The sequence below is a fragment of the Apodemus sylvaticus genome, chromosome 20, assembly GCF_947179515.1.
Source record: "Apodemus sylvaticus chromosome 20, mApoSyl1.1, whole genome shotgun sequence".
Classification (NCBI taxonomy): domain Eukaryota; kingdom Metazoa; phylum Chordata; class Mammalia; order Rodentia; family Muridae; genus Apodemus; species Apodemus sylvaticus.
In genome coordinates this window covers 48,740,546-48,760,106 of record NC_067491.1, presented here as the reverse complement: position 1 = coordinate 48,760,106, position 19,561 = coordinate 48,740,546, and the positions used below count along the sequence as shown (strand labels likewise).

General features: G+C 44.0%; 1 protein-coding gene across 1 annotated transcript in view; it reads right to left on the bottom strand.

Moving 5' to 3' along the window:
* Positions 1-4,018: 4,018 nt before the first annotated feature.
* Positions 4,019-19,561, bottom strand: part of Hcfc2 (host cell factor C2) — a 36,535-nt gene continuing 20,992 nt past the window's right edge. The window contains exons 10-14 of the mRNA XM_052165008.1: positions 17,179-17,353; positions 12,888-12,961; positions 10,859-10,990; positions 8,225-8,410; positions 4,019-7,551 (exon numbers count right to left, since the gene is read on the bottom strand). Of these exons, the coding sequence (XP_052020968.1) occupies positions 7,237-7,551; positions 8,225-8,410; positions 10,859-10,990; positions 12,888-12,961; positions 17,179-17,353 (882 nt within the window). The 3' untranslated portion in view covers positions 4,019-7,236. The remainder of the gene's footprint in view (positions 7,552-8,224; positions 8,411-10,858; positions 10,991-12,887; positions 12,962-17,178; positions 17,354-19,561) is intronic.

Here is a 19,561-nt window from a genome sequence, read left to right as displayed (position 1 = left end):
AAGAAGAAGTATTGCCATGGTGTAGCTCTGGGAACAGCAGGGGCACAGCCAGTGACTGTCCTTCAGAGCCCAACTCAGCACTGCAGGAGACTCCTGCAAGCTTCGATACTGAAATCTATGGTCTCCAAACTCTAACAGACTTAGAGACTGAGGCACCGGAGAGCTACAGCACAGGAAGTCTGTTAGTACTTCCCACACGGAAAAACTAAGTGGAGACTGACAGGAAACATCGTGCGCATGCTTGAGTAGGTATTAGCTGTGACGCTACACCTCAGGACGATATTGAAACTTGGGGAGAGCAGTGAAAGGACAACCATCACAGTGCTGTGATGACAGCCTGTCCTCAAAGACCCTCTTAAAGGTGTGGTCACTGACTCACAGTGTAATACTTCAAAGACAACTGCACACGGAAGAACTCTTGCACACATGAGGAAGTGGGTACGAGAAGTTATACATTCCTCAAACATGTGCTGAGTATGTCCTGTGCTGTCACTGCTGTCCTGAGCACTGAATATGGCAAGGAACCGGGTGTATATTACAACCGAATGTCTTCAGTAGCAAAAGTCTGAGAAAAACAACCCAGATTCTGGTAAACAGAAGACTGCATATAATGGTAGTATTATATAGACTCAAAGACACAGAAGATGATCATGTGCATAACATGGTGTGTGAAAGGTAAAAAAAAAAAAAATCCAGAAAATATGTCACACAATACACAGATCATGACTCCTTTTACACACAAGTTCAAAACCAGGTAAATCTAAACATTTTATTAAGAACATCACATGTATGACAGAGCTACAAATAAAAACACAGCAATAATTACTAAAAACAAATCCAGAATATTTACACTGCGTGGACTGCACCGTGTGTGTGAGGCGGGGAGGGGTAGGAGGTGTTATTCTAGGCGGGTAAGGGTACTCTGCTTAAGCAAGAGTCTTATATAAATCTCATTTTACTTTTTTTAAAAAACCATATATACAGTTTATAGTTGGCGTGCACCGTTTCATTGCACATACTTTTCAACAAGAAAGATGTGAGGTTGTGCTCTGCTTCACCAACCAAGATGGCAAAGCTGCTTCAGTCGCTGCTGTGCAACTCTGAGGCAGCCGACCGCAATGGGAAAGTCCGTGACCCACCAACCAACCCGGGGTGGACGGTTTCTCGATGACGAAGCTGGTCAACAGCCCACAAGCTCAGCCCCGGCAGCCCCGGCCACCACTGTGCCTCTGCACGAGCCGGCTGGTCACTATGCGTACTTCTATAAAGCAGATAGGGAGACAGATTGGAGGGCCTAAGGTCTCAGCTAGCCTGGGGTGCTGATGGACTAATTGTCAGTGGAAAGTAAAGTAAACTATTCCTCACATCATCCCTAGTTGTGCATTTGTGTGCTTATAGAGTTCTAAACCTGGGCACCGCACAGCTGCTCTCAACGGCCTCTCCAGTCCTCAGAGACAGCTCCCTTCTGGGCACATACAAAATGGCATCTGTTTCTAGACTGTCTGCCAACATCCCTGTCTGTACCCATTTTTGTGGACTTGCAGCAGTTAAGGGACAACTTCTCCTAGTTCAGGAAATTCAGTAAAAACTCTGGTCCTCAATTCAGAAATTCTGAAAAACTGAAGAGCTCGTCAAACAGTTAAGCCGGATGATATATCAGCCACTGAAGCTCTTTTCCTCTTGGATTACCGGAGTGGGGCAGGGCAGTCTAGGGGAAGCAGCGAAGGCGCCCAAGGCCTCTGCAACCCTACTCAAGTACCAGCAACTCATCACAAGGTGCAGGCACTGCTGTGGCTATCTAGAAACTGCAAACACGGTGACACACGTACACCCAGCCAGCTCCAAGACCCAGACTCCCACCCACATTTCATCTGGAATGAAGGAGGAGTCAACTTGCACCTGGAGGGTTTGCACCGAGCACTGGGAGCTTTGAAACTATGCTATGCTTTTACCAGATGTACGCATGCCCAGTTTCTGAAGAAACCTGGTGCGGTCAGGAGACTCCTCAAGTACACACTTTCTTTTTTTAAATTTTACCCTGCAAAGGACAGCAGCTCCACACTGACAGGACAATGATGAGCCATTTGGAACCCGGAGGCTAACTATCCCAAGATTTTACAGCTTTCGTTTGGCTTACAGAACCTGTTTTTAAATTTCTCCCAGAACATTACAGTTTTATTTCCATGTATGCACAGCATAGAACATTGTGGTTACAGAGATACACACGCACAGGGACGTTTAACTGTCACCAGACTGAGGAGAGGAGGCCAAGGGCACCTTACTTCCCTAAGAGTAAGAATCCTAAATTAAGTCTGACTTGGGCTGGAATCACAGCACTTGAGAAGCTAAGGCAGAGAATTACCAGGCGGTGGTGGTGCACGCCTTTAATCGCAACACCTGGGAGGCAGAAGCAGGCAGATTTCTGAGTTCAAAGACAGCCTGGTCTACAGAGTGAGTTCCAGGACAGCCAGAGCTACACAGAGAAACCCTGTCTCAAAAAACAAACAAACAAACAAACAAACAAAAAATCTGAGGCAGAGGATTACCATGAGTTTAAAGTCAGCCTAGGTTACAGAATGAGACCTGTCTCAACAAAACATATAGTTATCTTGCCTAGTAAGCTTAGCAGTAGCCTAAGAGACTGATTTCTGCCCTGTGTGGTGGCACATGCCTTTGCCCTGAGGATAGATGCTGACAGTCTCTAATCTGCATGGTTAACCCCAGGACACCCAAGGCTGTTTACTCAGATCCGGTCTTCAGACAAACAGAAAAGATAGCAACAAAACTAAACAAACAAACACAGGGGATTAATCTGCTAATCTCATTAAATGCTACAATGACCTCAGAACAGGACCTACTCGTTTGAGAGGTCCTGCCATCTCCCTCCTAAACTCTGTCTCGTGATTTCCTTAGTTAGGAGCCAGGCAGGATGAGGCAAGACAAAACTAAAGAGTCAGCCAGGAGGTGGTGGCGCACGCCTGTAATCCCAGCACTCTGGGAGGCAGAGGCAGGCGGATTTCTGAGTTCGAGGCCAGCCAGGTCTACAGAGTGAGTTCCAGGATAGCCAGGGCTACACAGAGGAACCCTGTCTCGAAAAAACCAAAATGAAATCCAAAAACAAAAACAAAAAAAAAAAAAACAAAGACAAAAGCAAAAAACTAAAGAGTCTACCTCCCTCGGATTATTAAATACACTAAGCCGCTCTCCCTCAAATCCACCCCATTTTGATCCTGATTTGAGACTGGGGAATAGAAAAATACAAGAATGGTACATGTCTTTATTCACCTGTTAAGATATTTTGGTACCATTGACTGCCCAGTATGGAAAAGATATAAAGGCCCAGGCTCTACTCAAACACTGAGCATCAGAGAGGGAAACAGGACAATGGAAACCAATCAGAGGATATCACTGAGACTTACTGAATACAGCAGTTAGATCTCCCTGGAGGAGGAGGTCAGGGAAGGGGTGGTGACTGGTCAAGTTAGTAAAAATGGTGGGAGTGGAAATGTGGATTACAGACAGGAGGAAGTGTGTGAAGACAGACAGATGTGGCATCGTTCCTGTGACAAGATCAAGTATGAGGAAAGAGCCCCTAGATCTGGGGACAGCAACATTATACCTGATTTTTGCTAAAGCGTTGCAGTGAAGTAGCAGGGCAGAACCCAGTGCTGTGAACCAAAAGCAAGAGGGGAAAGCCTCCGAAAGCAAACACAAGACACCAGACGTTGAACCGGGCTGGGCTGGGCTGGGCTGGGCTGGGCTGGGCTGGGCTGGGCTGGGCTGGGCCGGGCGGCATTCAGGCGGCTGTCTGTTTTACCCGCACAACTGTAACACAGGAAGGGTACATGGACACCAAATCTTGACGAACACAACTCCTGAGCACAATCTAGCTTGGGTTCTCGGAGTCCACCCTAGGTTAGAGATTCCTGTTGTAGTCAAGTGACGGATACACATCAGCATCCCAGAGAGAGGCTCTGCCACACTACACTTTGAATCAAAGAAACAACACTAGGAACAGTTCATTGAAAAAGGTGCTTTTATTTTATACATCATTGGTACACAATACATACAACTGCCTGAAATCAGTCTTCACTGAAGCGCAACAGTTACACTTCAAATGGCTCGCCACTTAGGAGCCAATGACTACAGGAGCCCCAAATACTAATCACTCCAGACAGAGCCTAACAAATGGTCTTCGTGTTAATATGCTATCATTTTAAATCAAACCCCTCAGTTACAGCAGACACTCACTATGCAGAAGCAGGATTTGCTAGTCTACAAGTCTTTCAACTAAGGGACAACAGTCTTACTTCTCTACAGATGACTGTGCATGGACTGGGGATGGGCGAAGGCGCCTCAGACATGCAGTCACATTATTTTAGTTCTTAAATACAGATTGAGTTTATATAAAACTTATTATTTCTAGTTAAACTGCCAAAACAATGTGCTAAACTAAAATAAGGCCAATAAAGTATTTTTAAAAACATAATTCTAAGAGCATGCAGTATCAACAATATCATATAAGAACACTTCTTATGTGAACTAAAGTCCAGAACACATGAAGAGGCTTGTGACACAAGACAGCTATATAGCTCAGAGACGAAAGAAAGAAACTTAAAGCAGGGAAATCCTCTTAGAAGAGTTCTCTGCCTGGGCTGTGGTGTAGCTTGGTGTTAGGACACTAGCCTAGTTGCCCAGGCCCCAAGGTCAATCTCCAGAGCACGCGCGAGCGCACGCGCGCGCGCACACACACACACACACACACACACAGAGGGAAAGAAAACAAGGTGTGGAAGGTCGCAGCTGCAAAGGTCTTTAGAAGTCCGGTGCTCATGTCGGCATGATGGCTGCTCTACTCGGGTCAAGGACACACAGTCCCAGCACCCCAGGAACTGCTAACAGCAGAGCCACCCACGTCTGCTAAGGGATCTTCTGGCCACTGTCCCATAACAGACACACCGGTCCCATAATAGAAACACAAACATGATACATGCTTAAGGAAGTAAGGTCAATGGAAAAAAATACAATTTGGGCAATTCTCGAGGTAAAAAAGGTTTATTATTTTAACAAATCACTTAGTATAGAAAGGCTACCGTTTCTTTAAAGAAGTAAATCGTGTATTAGAACCATGGGCTCACATCTGCCTCCTAGTCTAGAATAGAAGGTGATGACTTTAAGCAAAATAAACTAAACCACATACTGAATAGGTAAAGATGTGCACAAAAACCAACGTTCTCGGCCGCTTTACATCAACTTATTCCTCAACAGTAAGATGAATGTTTCCAAGATGCAAACTGTTAATTAATACACAGAATAGGATTGGAAGCCGAAAGTTTTCTACTAAAGTAAGTGGGCTTAAAATACACACCTTCTAAATCGGCTGCTCTTCTTAGCTGAGCACACGTGTACAACCAAGCCTACTGTTCGATCTGTGCAAATCTGCATACCATGTAACTTTGGTTAAGACATGTTTAGCTTCTATCAGACACATCATGGAAGCTACACAATGATTACAAACACAACAATGAGGTAAGTTCAACGTCTACCAGTGCAAAAAGCAAGCGATGCCAAAGCAAAGCACAGAAATGAAATGAAGGCAGAGTGACGCTCTCCCACGGGGTGGGGGCTGCTGGGATAACCAGAGGCCTCCTTGTAAACACTGCCCGGAGAGGACCCTTTCAATGAGGAAGATTCACGTACCCAAAAAGGTATCCTAGCAACACCACAGTAGTGCATTTATTTTATCTTTAGAGTTCAGAAGCCACTCATGTGTCTAACAGTTTGCATATTTTCTTCAAGAGAAATTTAATTAGTGAGACACATTAATTACAAATACTGTAGTATAAAAATCCCAGTTTTTTACAAAAAAATTATATATTAAAATATTCTATACACTTTAAGTTAGTAACTGGCATATATATCAGTTCTTCACAACTATCTCCATCTTCACTGGGCATCTCACACCTAAGGCTGGAGGGCACAGCTACCGGTTGCCCTAAGCTGGCATGAGACTGCGTGGCCGGAGAAGCTGGCCTGTGCTGCGGTTCCTGCAGCCCTTGCTCGGCCTGACGGTCTGCTCTGCAGTTTCTGCTCTGTGTTTAGCCCCTTCCCAGCTGACTAAGCAGCCCAACTAGGATACTTCAAACGGTGTAAATAAAGTTACCTGTGGCCAAGCGGTCTCGGAGCTTTCTGCATCTCTAAGGTGGCAAAGAGCCTGAAGTGGTCGTCTAATGCTTTTTTTTTTTAATATAAAAAAGCTTATACAATTTTGAGGTAAAAATAATTCAAAAATAAAACATCTAGAGCATTTACAAAGATCTTACAAATGTTTAAAACACTGTGTAAAAACCTGGGTCCCGTTAAGGTACTTATTTCTCTCTCAAGAGGAGGCCATCCTTACCCTCTCATCTCTGATGAGGCCGTGGGCAAGCAGCTAAGCCCTACGGCTGCTGATACGTGACGGTGTCCGGGGACATAGCCAACGCCCACGGAAAAGGACCGTCTGGAGCTGAAAGGGACTTTATAGGAAAGCTTGCCTACCTCTCTTCCTTGCAGGTAAAGAGAACGAGGGCCAACAGACCAAGTGCTTTAGCTAAAGACACATTCGTGTATCTTGGTCACATACAAATCAAGACTGTCCACTATCATTTTTATATTTTGCTAGGATTCTCAGAAAATGATTTTAAAAATCAAAAGCAGAGTTGCTGAATTTGCCTTTCTCTTTTAACTGCTCAAGCTTGTGATAACTGGAGATAAGGGAGTGGGTGGCTCCTAAACATGGAACCCAGATGCTCTGCACTGAGGGATGCTGACAGAAGCCCCTGCTCCTGGAATAAGCTGGCGGCTCCTCAGACAGGGCATTTACAACATGGGAAACATCCTCCACAGCGGGGGTAACAGCCAGTGACTAAACTCAGCTCAGGAGCCACAAGATGACTGAGTTATACAGCCTTCATAAAGAAAAGGGGCAATACACCTTACGGCTTTTATCTTCATTTTGCTAATTTGTTTCTTTATGAGTAGCTACATGGGTAAGGAAGAATCCATATACTAATTTTCAGTCTTTGCTTCTTTCTATCTTTATTTGGATCTAGAAGTGAGCAAATACATTTTAAGAACAACTTACAAAACTCAAATTCATAACTGCTAGAAATACAGTCAGAGAATACTCAAAGAACAGATGTTCATAACCAGTTACTAATAAATAACTATCACAACAGCTTTAATAAAAACAACTCAACTCAAAGGAGCTTTCTTACTGTTACCTTGCAGCCATCGGACTTGTGTGGCTGGTCCATAGCCCTTTTCATTCTTTGCTGATATTCTGAACACAATGGCAGGTCTGGATGTGTAATCTATATATGCATTGGCCAGCTGCCCTGCAGTCACTATGCATGAGGTTTTCAGACCACAGTAGATCCTCATGAACACAAGTTGGCTTGGATTATCTTGCACCTGTGCTGTGCGGATAGCCAAGTAGGCCGAATATTCCAAAATATTCCCAGAAGGTGAAGTTGGAGGCTCCCAGGAAAGGTGGATACCTTCAACGTTCTAGAAAAGAGAAAGAAGGGTGAAGGCTCTTGGGCTCTCTCTGGGATCACTGTGCCGTTACCAGACAGAGCCTTCCTTTGGTGGTCACCTGACTGCTGACAGACTCTACCTTAACTGGCTCTACAGTTTACACACGCTTTTCACAACGTACAGCATAAATATCCAGGCTTCCTACCATATCCCCAAATGCCCAAAGGGCCTTTTCTTTTCTAAGAAAGAACAAGGCTGATTATAAAATGTACCTCAGCTTCATATCCTCTAACAACTAGAACTCTCCAGAATGAACGCTGGTGAGGCAAGCAAGACAATGCACGCTGCCTTACAGTCCTCCACCGCCTTACAGTCCTCCACCCCACCGCCTTACAGTCCTCCACCCCACCGCCTTACAGTCCTCCACCCTACCGCCTTACAGTCCTCCACTGCCTTACAGTCCTCCACCGCCTTACAGTCCTCCACTGCCTTACAGTCCTCCACTGCCTTACAGTCCTTCCGTGCCTGGCATATTATAATTCAGCTTGCAGTCTGGGACTGGAAACACCATGCATAGCTACCAACTTTTAACATTTGATCCACCTCTCTGAGGTATCCTTCATAAGTGCTAACATGAAGGTCTCAGCACAGGAGTTTCTGATCGTTTGTATGACAGCCACGCCTTGTGGCCCTGATAGACTACCTTAGAAATGCGGACTGTAGATGGAGCTCCAGGAAAGCCAGGGATACATGTCTTAAATTCGCTGACTTTGCTGAAAGGGCCAATTCCACAGCCATTGATTGCAGCAACCCTGAATTTATATACTGTTCCTGGAACAAGATCCTGTTTCTTAAGCAAACTATAGTCAGGTACGTCTGCATTTCCTACCTGAAATGTAAAATATACAAAAGTCAGAGAAAAGATACACACAGCGCTTCAAAGTTCTAGTTCTCTTTTCATTAAACAACAAAACTTTTAAAGAATGATTATATTTTAAGAATCCAGTTCCTTAATGCATTTCCCTTTTATCATACGAAGAGTAAAACTCTAACACAGAACCCATTAAGTCCCTGTCCATCAGGAATTCTTATCTAGAGGAAAAGTGATCTGAATCTCTCGGTATAAGGAGAAAGACAAGGGAATTCTGCACATGAGAGGTAGTAGAGGCAGGGAAAAAAAACAAAAATTAAAAAACTGAGCTGTTCTCACAATAAACAAAACAAACCCCCACCCCCATGCGAACTTATTAACTGGGAGAAGAATCCCAGACACAGCCGTATAATGATCCTCCTAGGAGCACTACCCTTCAGAGACAGAGAAGCAAGCTTGGCAGGAGTGACTAACATGCAGTGTGTCTAAAGACTATTCAGAGCGAGACATAAATGTTAAGTGTGGCATCCTCTCGGTGCTACAACCCCAGCATCCACCCCTAGCAGAAGCTTCGTGGCTCTTCTGCCCAGCCATCAGCCTGTGCTGGACGGAGTAGACTGGAGCTGGACTATCACACCGTGGAAGCCTGGTCTCAGAGAAGTGGCACAACTGACGTGCTCAGTCGACACTGAAGAATGTCACAACCAGAAATTCAAACACAGCAGGCAGTGGTGGCCCACACCTTTAATCCCAACACTAGGGGGGCAGAAGCAGACAGATCTGAGTTTGAGGCCAGCCTGGTCTACAAATTCAGTGACATCCAGGCCTACAAAAAAATCCCTGTCCCTATTTTATAAAAATATAAAACAAAACAAAAACAAGACATTTCAAACTCAAATGTCCTTGCTGCGGGTTTTTTGAATTAAGAGGTTAAAAATTAAGAAAGTTCTGAGAACGTTGGGCAGCTGACATGCCTTTCCATGTGGGTGGATCTCTATATGGACACAGCTTCAGCCTCAGCCAGGAATCTCTTTAGCCATAAAAGTGATGTTCATTTATTAGAATTTTCATTTTTATCAAGAATTGAAAATACTCAATGTGAAAAAGAGGGAAGGCTGCCAAACGTTTTGTTACAGAAACTAAACTAATAAGTGATATATATATATATATGTTTGTGTATATATGTTGGTTCAGGGATCCCTCATCTGAAATAATCAGGTACAATAGTATGTGATACAGGCTCTTACTATGTAGCTCTGGGCTGTCCAAGAACTCTGTAAACCAGGCTGGCCTCCAACTCAGATCTGCCTGCCTCTGCCTCTGCCTTACTTGTGTTACTTGAGTGCTGGGATTAAAGATGGGTGCTGCCTCCACCCAACCAGCTGACATGCCTTTCCATGTGGGTGGATCTCTATATGGACACAGCTTCAGCCTCAGCCAGGAATCTCTTTAGCCATAAAAGTGATGTTCATTTATTAGAATTTTCATTTTTATCAAGAATTGAAAATACTCAATGTGAAAAAGAGGGAAGGCTGCCAAACGTTTTGTTACAGAAACTAAACTAATAAGTGATATATATATATATATGTTTGTGTATGTATGTTGGTTCAGGGATCCCTCATCTGAAATAATCAGGTACAATAGTATGTGATACAGGCTCTTACTATGTAGCTCTGGGCTGTCCAAGAACTCTGTAAACCAGGCTGGCCTCCAACTCAGATCTGCCTGCCTCTGCCTCTGCCTTACTTGTGTTACTTGAGTGCTGGGATTAAAGATGGGTGCTGCCTCCACCCAACCAGAAGCAGGCTTTTTGGTGCTTTTGTTCAAGATGTGGTTTCTCTATGTAGCCCTGCTGTCCTGGAACTCACTCTTCAGACCAGGCTGGCCTCGAACTCAAAGACCTGACTGCTGTGATTAAAGACACGCACCAACACTACCCATCTGAGACAGTTTTAAGCCCTTACTTTATCCGACCAGACTAGATCGTTAGGCCTTGGAACCCAGCTCAATTACACCTGTAATCTTAGTAACTGGGAGGTGGAGGCAAGAGAATCAGGATTTTAAGGCCAGCCTTGGCTACCTAAGAAGTTTGAGGCTAGCCTGGCTACATAAGACTCTGTCTCACAAAATAAAAGAAACACACCTTAGTCAATGCAGATTATTTTTAAAATGATGTGTGCCATATTTAAAAAAGCAGCATTAAAGAATAAAAGATGATTATATATATATATATATATATATATATATATATATATATATATATATATATATATATATATATCAATAATACACTGTGGAAAGAATCCATTTCATTCTTTCAAATAATCCCCCTCTGCAGGATCACAATTCATTTTTTGTATATTTAGCTTGCTTTTTCGAGTGCTCGGAGTTGTCACCCCACCCACCCACCAGCCGCCACAGGTGCACCCTCAGCCCTCAGAGCAGAGAAAAGTTATCAACAGTTACCTTTGACATGCTTGGTTTTCCTTTCGGCAGCAAATAAAACTGGCTCACCAGAGCTGTGTTATTTTTAAAAATCCCCACATCGCACCACTGCTCTGCTTTCAAAGTGGCCACTGGATTTGAAGGCGTCTCTTTCTAATTTCAGAGAAAGGAAAATTTATGAAGACTGCACTGAGCACAGACCTGTCGAGACTCACATAACCCACACAGAGATCTCCAAGTGTGCGCAAGGGTGAGGAGCAGCCACACAGCTCACAGTGACAAGTCTTAACAGACGCAGCTGACGGCCAATGGGAAGAGGATGCCCATCAGACAGAGCGTGGCGCCAGGAGCTGGCTGCTGGCCACCTGGGTACCATGAGCATGTCCCTTCAGTGACAGTCTAAAGGCAGCTGTCTTGTAGAGCACTGTCAGAGACCCTCAGAAAGCTAACCCCTTTAGAGAAGTGCTACTATCTGCTCATACAGAACAGGTAGAAAAGTGCATCCCAAGCTGGCTTTTCCCTCTAGATTCAAAACAAAGTAGAGATCCAGGGATCTTATCTGAAACACCTGTGCTTCTCCAAACCTAAAAGGAGAAAAAAGTTCAAAACTAAAATGCAATCTGACTGTCCTTCAATATCTGCTGAAGCGCCAGGCAGTGGTGGCGCACGCCTTTGATCCCAGCACTTGGGAGGCAGAGGCAGGCGAATTTCTGAGTTTGAGGCCAGCATGGTCTACAGAGTTCCTGGACAGTCAGGGCTACACAGAGAAGCCCTGTCTTGAAAAACAAAACAAAACAAATCTGCTGAAGCAGGGAGTAGATTAACCTGCTTCCAGTGTCTTTGGCCTGCTTTACAAACACACTTTAAGCTATGTTCTGGGCTGAGCCATCCTTAGCCTGGATCTAATCTTTAAAGCCATCTTCTTACGAACAACGCGTTGCTTGCAGAAGCTCAAAACAAGTGTGCACCTCAGTCACTTCTGTCGTAAAACTACGAGAGCGCACGCACAGGCTCATCGTCGTGCTTCAGGGCTCCAGGCCAGCACATGCCACAGGACTGACTACCAGAGTCTTAACCAGGAGCTGCTCTCAGCAGGCCAGCTGCTAAAGCTCTTCAACAATGCTGATAAAGCACCTGATTCCAACTGACATACCAAACACACTGTGGCTGATAAATCACAAGCAGATTCAGAAGAAACATCTTTCTGCTTAATAATCCTTCCTTGAGAAGAGTCTACAAACACAGACTAACATTCTGGAAAGGTGAGCACGGGTGAAGGAAGATATATGATTAAAATTCCCCAAAATAAAAAAAACTACAATAATCCTGAATGATTCTAAAACGTAAGCAATTAATCAATAAAATAATCGCAGCAACAAAATAAAATGACTGTTTTAAAACCCTAAAAACATGTATGTATGTACGAGCCTCATATTTATACAAGTAAGGCAATCCTGGTGTATCTGTGAGGGACAACTCTGCAAGCATTTATGTTTGGTGATATGCAAGCCCATTGTGACCATCAACATAAGGATGACATAAGGTCCTAAGGATGGATGACAACTCAATGTCAGAAGTCTGAGCTGGCTTCGCATGCACATCAATCTGCTACTGCAACGCTCTGCTGTGCTGCTATGAAGCAGCTACTCAAGCATTTCTGCTCCACAACAAATCCCATCTTTAATGGATTAAACTTTAAACACTAATAGACATGTGTATGCTCATTTAAACATACATAAAATAGAGGAAGCATGGAGAAGAATATCAAAATTATCGATGACCTAACATCCCAGAGATAGTTACCTAGCAATTGAGAGTACATTGTGATCTAATAACACTGAGAATATGAAAATGTTTATTAAGTACATTTTTACATCAAATCTGGACCACACAATGTACATTATTGTTGTATCAATCTTTTTTACTAAACATATTATGAAATCTATATTCCTACTCCTCCACCTGCTTCTAAATGTGTGTCAATCCCTTACCGCGTGAAACCTGAGCCCATTTCCAATTAAACGTCATCACCTCCAGGTCATACACTTACAGAAAATGCTGTTGCTGCAGCATGCACCTCTACACGGCTGATCTTAGTTGCAGGCAGAGCACATATTTCATCAACTGAAAATCAAACCACCAGTAAAGTATTAAATAATCACTCAGCCATATTAAAAGTTAATAAACATACAGAGTATTAAATGACACCAAACTTTTTGGTTTTTCGAGACAGGGATTTTCTGTGTCACCCTGGCTGTCCTGGAACTCATTCTGTAGACCAGGCTGGCCTCGAACTCAGAAATCCACCTGCCTCTGCCTCTTAAATGCTGGGATTAAAGGCATGCGCCACCACTGCCTGGTGACACCCAACTTTTAAACCTAATCTGTGTTATGCGTATTTTACCATGATTAAAGGGACCAAAAAAACTGAGGAGCTAGGGAAATACCTCAGTCAGTTCCATCCCAGAACCCATGTAAAAAACTGGGCGTGGGCCCCAGTGCTGGGGAGGCAGGGGAAGGAAGGCGGATCGCTGAGGCTTTGTGGTCCGACGGCTTAGCCAGCCTGGCAGGCTCCATGTGAAACTGAGAGACCCTATCTCAAGCGACAGGACACAGTGACTGAGGAAGACACCCAAGGTGTCTCTGGCCTTTACCATCATACCTGTGGGTACGCGAGTGCACAAGCTCGCCCATGCGTGTGCCAACAACCTGGGGAAATAGAGTAATCAGAAAAGAACAGCCATTCAAACCAATGCCAACATTCCTTTCCTACGGTGAAAGAGGATGCTTCAATGATGAAACAAACTGTGACAACCTTAGAAACCAACCAACTCCAAAGACCGTTAATCCTCTGGACTAATCTTTCCTAAGGAACAAGTGTGCTGGGCCTATCATAGTAGCGTAGCGGTGCTGTATCCTAGTGTGTGTTGATCTAAGCAGCACATAAAGGAGCCCAGAAGATGCTGAGATGGGGGATGTAGCTCAGTGTAGCATAAGAATGTCCCTGGGCTCAATCCCTACCATGACAAGCAACAAAAACTTGTTTAATTTGAGGCTAACAAGAGGAGTATAGTTGGGTGCAAAAATCCACACCTATAAATCTCAGCACTCAGAAGGCTGAGGCAGGGTGACTCCAGTTAGATCAGACTGGGCTACATAGTGAGATTTAGCTCACCAAAGATAGAAGTCGAAGAGGGAAAAAAGGACAGACTATTTTAAACATCTGACTACCTGCTTCATGATCTGCCGCACAGTACAATGCCATCCCATCTACCCTGGAACTGTGAGGACTCACAAGCATCAATGGCTCACAGTACCTTTAGCTTTGGTGCCGGATGTTACTAGTGAGGGCTCGGCTGTAACAACTGCCCCAATTGTTCTGGGTGGTTCAGTTTAATGTCTGCTGGTCTGCACACTGGAAACAGGCCTGGAGAGCCGGGGTTTAGGGATGACTGTCCTAAGTCCAGGCGACTCCTCCGTGCACTCGTGTGTGGAAGCATGAGGGCCTGGGCCTGGGCCTGCGCCCCGGAGCCTCTGCCTGATCTCTGGGTCAGATGCTTACAGTGGGCAGGCGCGTTGGACCTAGCATGAAGTGTGACATCTCGGCTCCCTCTGCCACACGGATACTGACATTATTTGCTACTGCACCAGAGATCAAATGGCTCTGACACTAATTGTAGGGTGTGTATGGAGGAGGAGGTGGGAATTGGGCATGAATTTCTTCACTTTTCTGCTTTCTCCTTCTTCAATGTACTTATGATCTTGCCCACTGTCTGTCTTCTCTCCCATTGGGGAAGCTAAACAGCGGGGCCCACACGTTTCTTTTTAAAGCCTGTGTCTTCCTATGAACTATATTCATCCAGCTGACTTTTTCCGCACAGCAGACTTTCTAGCGGCATTATGTCTGTTTCTATGATGCTGAGAGAAAGCAGGCAGGGTCATGCCTCAGGAAGTTCTTCCTCAGGTAAACATGGACGCAGAGAGCTGCACACTGTGACTGATGCTCTCTATCAAGAGAGAGACAAAGAACAGCAGGCAGGCAAATGAAGCCACTTATTTTACTAGGCTAAGGGCCTTGTTCTCACGCCCTTCGCTGGGTTCCTTCTTTAGTGACATTTTCTACCTGGTGTTCTCAGACAGGTCTCCCCTCTCCCACCAAGGACCTATGCAACCAGTCACTAGGCACACATAGGAATCTGCTCTTGTGGAACTTACATTTCAGATAACTTCTATTTGAATTTATAGACAAATACTGCTTCCTAGACTCCATATCTATATATTTAACTACCCAATATATTCCTCAAGTATTTTAATTAAGGTCAAAGTTGAATATTCTTCTTCATGTGTCCTCACTCCTCTATCTCCATTTTGATGAATTTCAGCGTCCACTGTGATGGTCAACAGAAAACAGTCTATGTGACTCACCCTCTCCTCTCTAACCGACCAGCTGCAAGGGTTGGTATTCCTGTGTATTATACTGAAGGGATAGTAAGAGCCTCTTCACTGGTTTTTTCCCTATTCTATCTTATCCACTGTGTTGTATTTACACATATCTGTCTGATAATCCTGAAAAATCTCCTAACCAGTCTTTCAATTATTTCCTAAACCATCCGTCCATCTGGTAGAGCTGGAGGGGTCTCTCAAGGAGAACACGCGTGCAGTTGTGACATTCCTTCACTGCTGGAAGCACGCAGGGCAGTTCTGACAGTCTGTAAGGAATGTCACATTTCTGGTAACCTGAGCCTGAAGAGTCTGGCTGTGTGTGTGTGTGTGTGTGTGTGTGTGTGTGTCTCGCACTGTGGTACGGCTCTGGATTTACCATCTGTTCAGAACCAATCTTACCAAGAACCTGGAAGGCCTGAGCTCCATCTTGTTTTCAGCATATAAACGTCTTTGTACAGCAGAAAATTACAAATATGAAATTTTAAACTAGTAGTTCAGAATCAAGCTTATCTATACCAAATAATCCCTTTATATCACGAAAGCCAGTAACCCTGTCAGGTGTAGCAGGCCATGCCTATAGTCCCCGAGAGTGACTCAGCGTGCCTCAGACAGGTGGGGCTCAGGGGCTCCAAGAGGAGAAGCACTTGGAAGAGTAAGGCAGGAGAGTCACTAGGAGCTTGAGGCCAGGTAGCCTGGGAAACATCTGAGTTCCGAGCCAGCCTGGGAGACAGTGTGAGTCGGTCTCAAGAAAAGTAAAACACAGCAACCAAAGCGGAGAATCAGCAGAGCGCAGCCCTGCGTCAGTAATGAAATGAGCAACGCATACAGAATACTGCTCTACTGGAGATACAAAATGGAAGCAAAACACTTATCCTGTTATATCTAAAAACAATGTTTATCCTGTTATATTTGAAATCCTGAAGCAGATTTAAAATAGCTATTGCAAAGTCTTAAAATTAAAAAGCTACTTTCTATCCCAAGGATATGCCAGAATTAATAATTTCAGATGTTGAAATCACAAACAATATTTAATATGTATCTCAGTGGCATCTGAATATAGCCAGGCATGGTGAATTATAACATTTTTTAGGCTGAGGCAGGAGGATTGCTACAAGTTTAGGTTGGTCCAGGCTACAATAGTGAGTTCCAGGTTAGCAGGGGCTACAAAGTAAAATCCTGTTTAAAAAAAAACCAAAAATAAGAAACAAAACAAAACAAAATATAACAGAATATCCAAATTTTAAAAAAATCACCAAGTTGTGAGCTATCTTATGAATGCAGTTCCCACAACCAATTTTCCTTAATTCAGATACTTGCTACATCACTATTTACTAAATGACAATTACTTGTCAAGCACAGATCTCAGCATTTTAGAAATAGCAATAAGATAAACAGATAACCTCATCTACCTAAAAAGTGACCAGAAAATAAGCACAGGGACAGTCACACTAACCACACTGGCCAACTCAATGTCACCAAACATCCTCCAAACTGAACGTTCATATTTACAATGTGTGAACTTGTCAACTATGTTCACTCTGAGGAAAATTATCAAAAACATGTAATATGCCTTTAATCCCAGCACTCAAGAGGCAGAGGCAGATGAATTTCTGTTAGTTCCAGTCCAGCCAAGAGTACACAGTAAGACAGATACACACACACAGACATACACACACACACACACACACACACACACACACCACACACTTGGGAGACAAGCAGGACGATCTCCAATTCAACGCCAGGGCTGCACAGAGACACCCTGACATGGAAAATCACACACACACACACACTCCCCACCAAAGCCAGCGTCAAGTGTGTGCGGTCTCCTTTCCCTAACCCTGGGGCCCCCACCCCACCCCCAGGGCAGAGCCGCACTGTGTCTCAGTGTACCGCACCTTCACTCCTCCACAGCGCGGCCGCCACACAGCTGCTGTTACTGGAAGCGTTGGGCACTGGCGCTGACTGCAGAGCAGCACTGGAACCTGCTGCTCTCGGGTCTGCCTTGCTTTTCAGTGCAGCTCCCCTCACAGCTGTGTGTTCAGGTTTTGTACTATTTACTGTATCACTAACCTACAAGAAATAAAATAGTTCATCATAGCAAGTACACATAGAAAAGCAAAATATTTACAAGTACATTTGGGAAGGCAAGTTTACCCACAGGGAGCGGTGGTGCACACCTGGGATCCCAGTCACTTGAGAGCTAGGGCAGGGAGCTCCAGTGCTCTAGGCTAGCCTAGGCTACAGCACTTGAGAGCTAGGGCAGGAAGCTCCAGTGCTGTAGGCTAGCCTAGGCAAGAAATAAGATTCACAAAAAAACAACAGAAACTAAAACTTACCAAAACATAAAACATTTAAAATTCTATCACTAGTTTTTATAGAATCACTCTTTAAAACAAGTAGTTTTAGGAGAATTTTTTCCAATTATTCTCCATGCTCCAAAGACCATAGTTGTAGTTTAGCTTGTTTAGTTTTGAACATGGTGGCCAGTATTACAAAGAAATACTCATGTAATACAATGAGGCCATGAAAACGGCTCCACTTAACGCTGTCACTAACACTGTGTTAACTTTGTGTGTGTGTGTGTGTGTGTGTGTGTGTGTGTGTGCAGGTGGTCAGAAGACAGCTCTGTGCTGCGAGCATTCTCCTTCTGCTTTTCATGTGGGTTCAGGGATTGAACTCTGCAGGTCTGGCGTGCATAGCAAGTTCCTGGTTCACTGAGCCATTTTGTTAGTTCCTGGTTCACTGAGCCATTTTGTTAGACCCTATATGATTTCTAAAAAACAAATTAGACACATAGCTAAAAGACCTGATGACTTTTAAAAGAAAAATTTCAGCAAAGGAATTATTTTGAATGAATGTATTTTGTATGTAAAGACTCAATATCAGTCTTTTTTACTATTGAACATTTGGTCAGAAACCTCCTTAATACTAAGCCTAGCTGTGTGGACATTTAATTCTGGTTACTTGAGAGGCTGAGGCAGAGGAGACTGGGAGGGGGAGAGCAGAAGAGAGGGAGATTTTATTAGTGACATTTAATCAACTTTCCTAAACATAATACAATGAACACACTTAAACTTCATGGCAGTTCAATTTATCAACATCATCATCATCATCCACTGTATAGCCATGCTGCCACCAAGATGGCCTGCCTTCCTTTAAACACTCCAGTGTTGCTGTTGTTTTACTCGTGTGTGTGTGTGTGTGTGTGTGTGTGTGTGTGTGTGTGTGTATTCACTGAGCCATCTTGCTGGCTTCTAGATATCTGATTTCTTTTTAAATTGCTGCTTGAGATTTACAAAAGCCTTACATGAATTTTGGCTCATGAGGAAAGAGTTAGGGTGGATTCCAGCAATGTGTGGACTGGCCCTGAATACACTGCTGCCATTTTGTCCACATATTTATGCGAAGTGGCATTCTCAGCATCTATAATCATAAAATCAAAACATCCATTAATCTTCAAACACAATGAAGATGTTTTAAATCCTCCAGTATTAAGTATACACACCACACATTTCTCTGTAAACTATTATTAGCAGATATTTCATTTGTACACTTATATTAGATACTGGAGTGTGAACATTTTTTTTAGGCAAAAAAAAAGGGGGGGCTGTGTGTTCAACAGGGTTAGGAGGCCCTCAACTAGCACATAAAGAAAGGCTCCAGAAGACAAAAAAGAAAAAGAACTTGCTGGAATCTGAATTACACACACACACACACACACACACACACACACACACACACACACGAATGAAAAAATAAGAAAATAAAAAAGAGAGGCACCTAATGTCAGGGAAAGCAAAGCTATATGTGAAAGAACATACTAACAACATACTGCATGGCATCTATAAACACGTCATCATCATACAAGCATCAAAGCCAACTCAACTACAAAGAGTCAAGGCTGGAGGAGAGGGGACACAGGGGAGAGATGTCACCAAGTCTTCACCTTCTGTTATCTTTCCTGTATATGTGAATGTGCTTGTGTGTGAACATGTCTGCACATGTGTGTGTGAACATGTCTACACATGTGTATGGAGACCAGATTCTTCTGGTCTTGGCTGTACTTCCTCAAGAAGGCTGTCCCATGTGTTTTGAGACAGGGTCACCCTGGCCTAGAATCTGCCAAGGAGGCTTGGCTGGCTGGCCTAAACTGCCCCTGCCCCTGCCTTCTGAGGAGGCCCTTCTCTTGAGGCTGGGGTCATGAGCACTCCCCACCACCCAGCTCCCTCATCTTCTCGGTGCAGAGAAGTGATCACACGCTAGAAAGTAAAGGCTTGG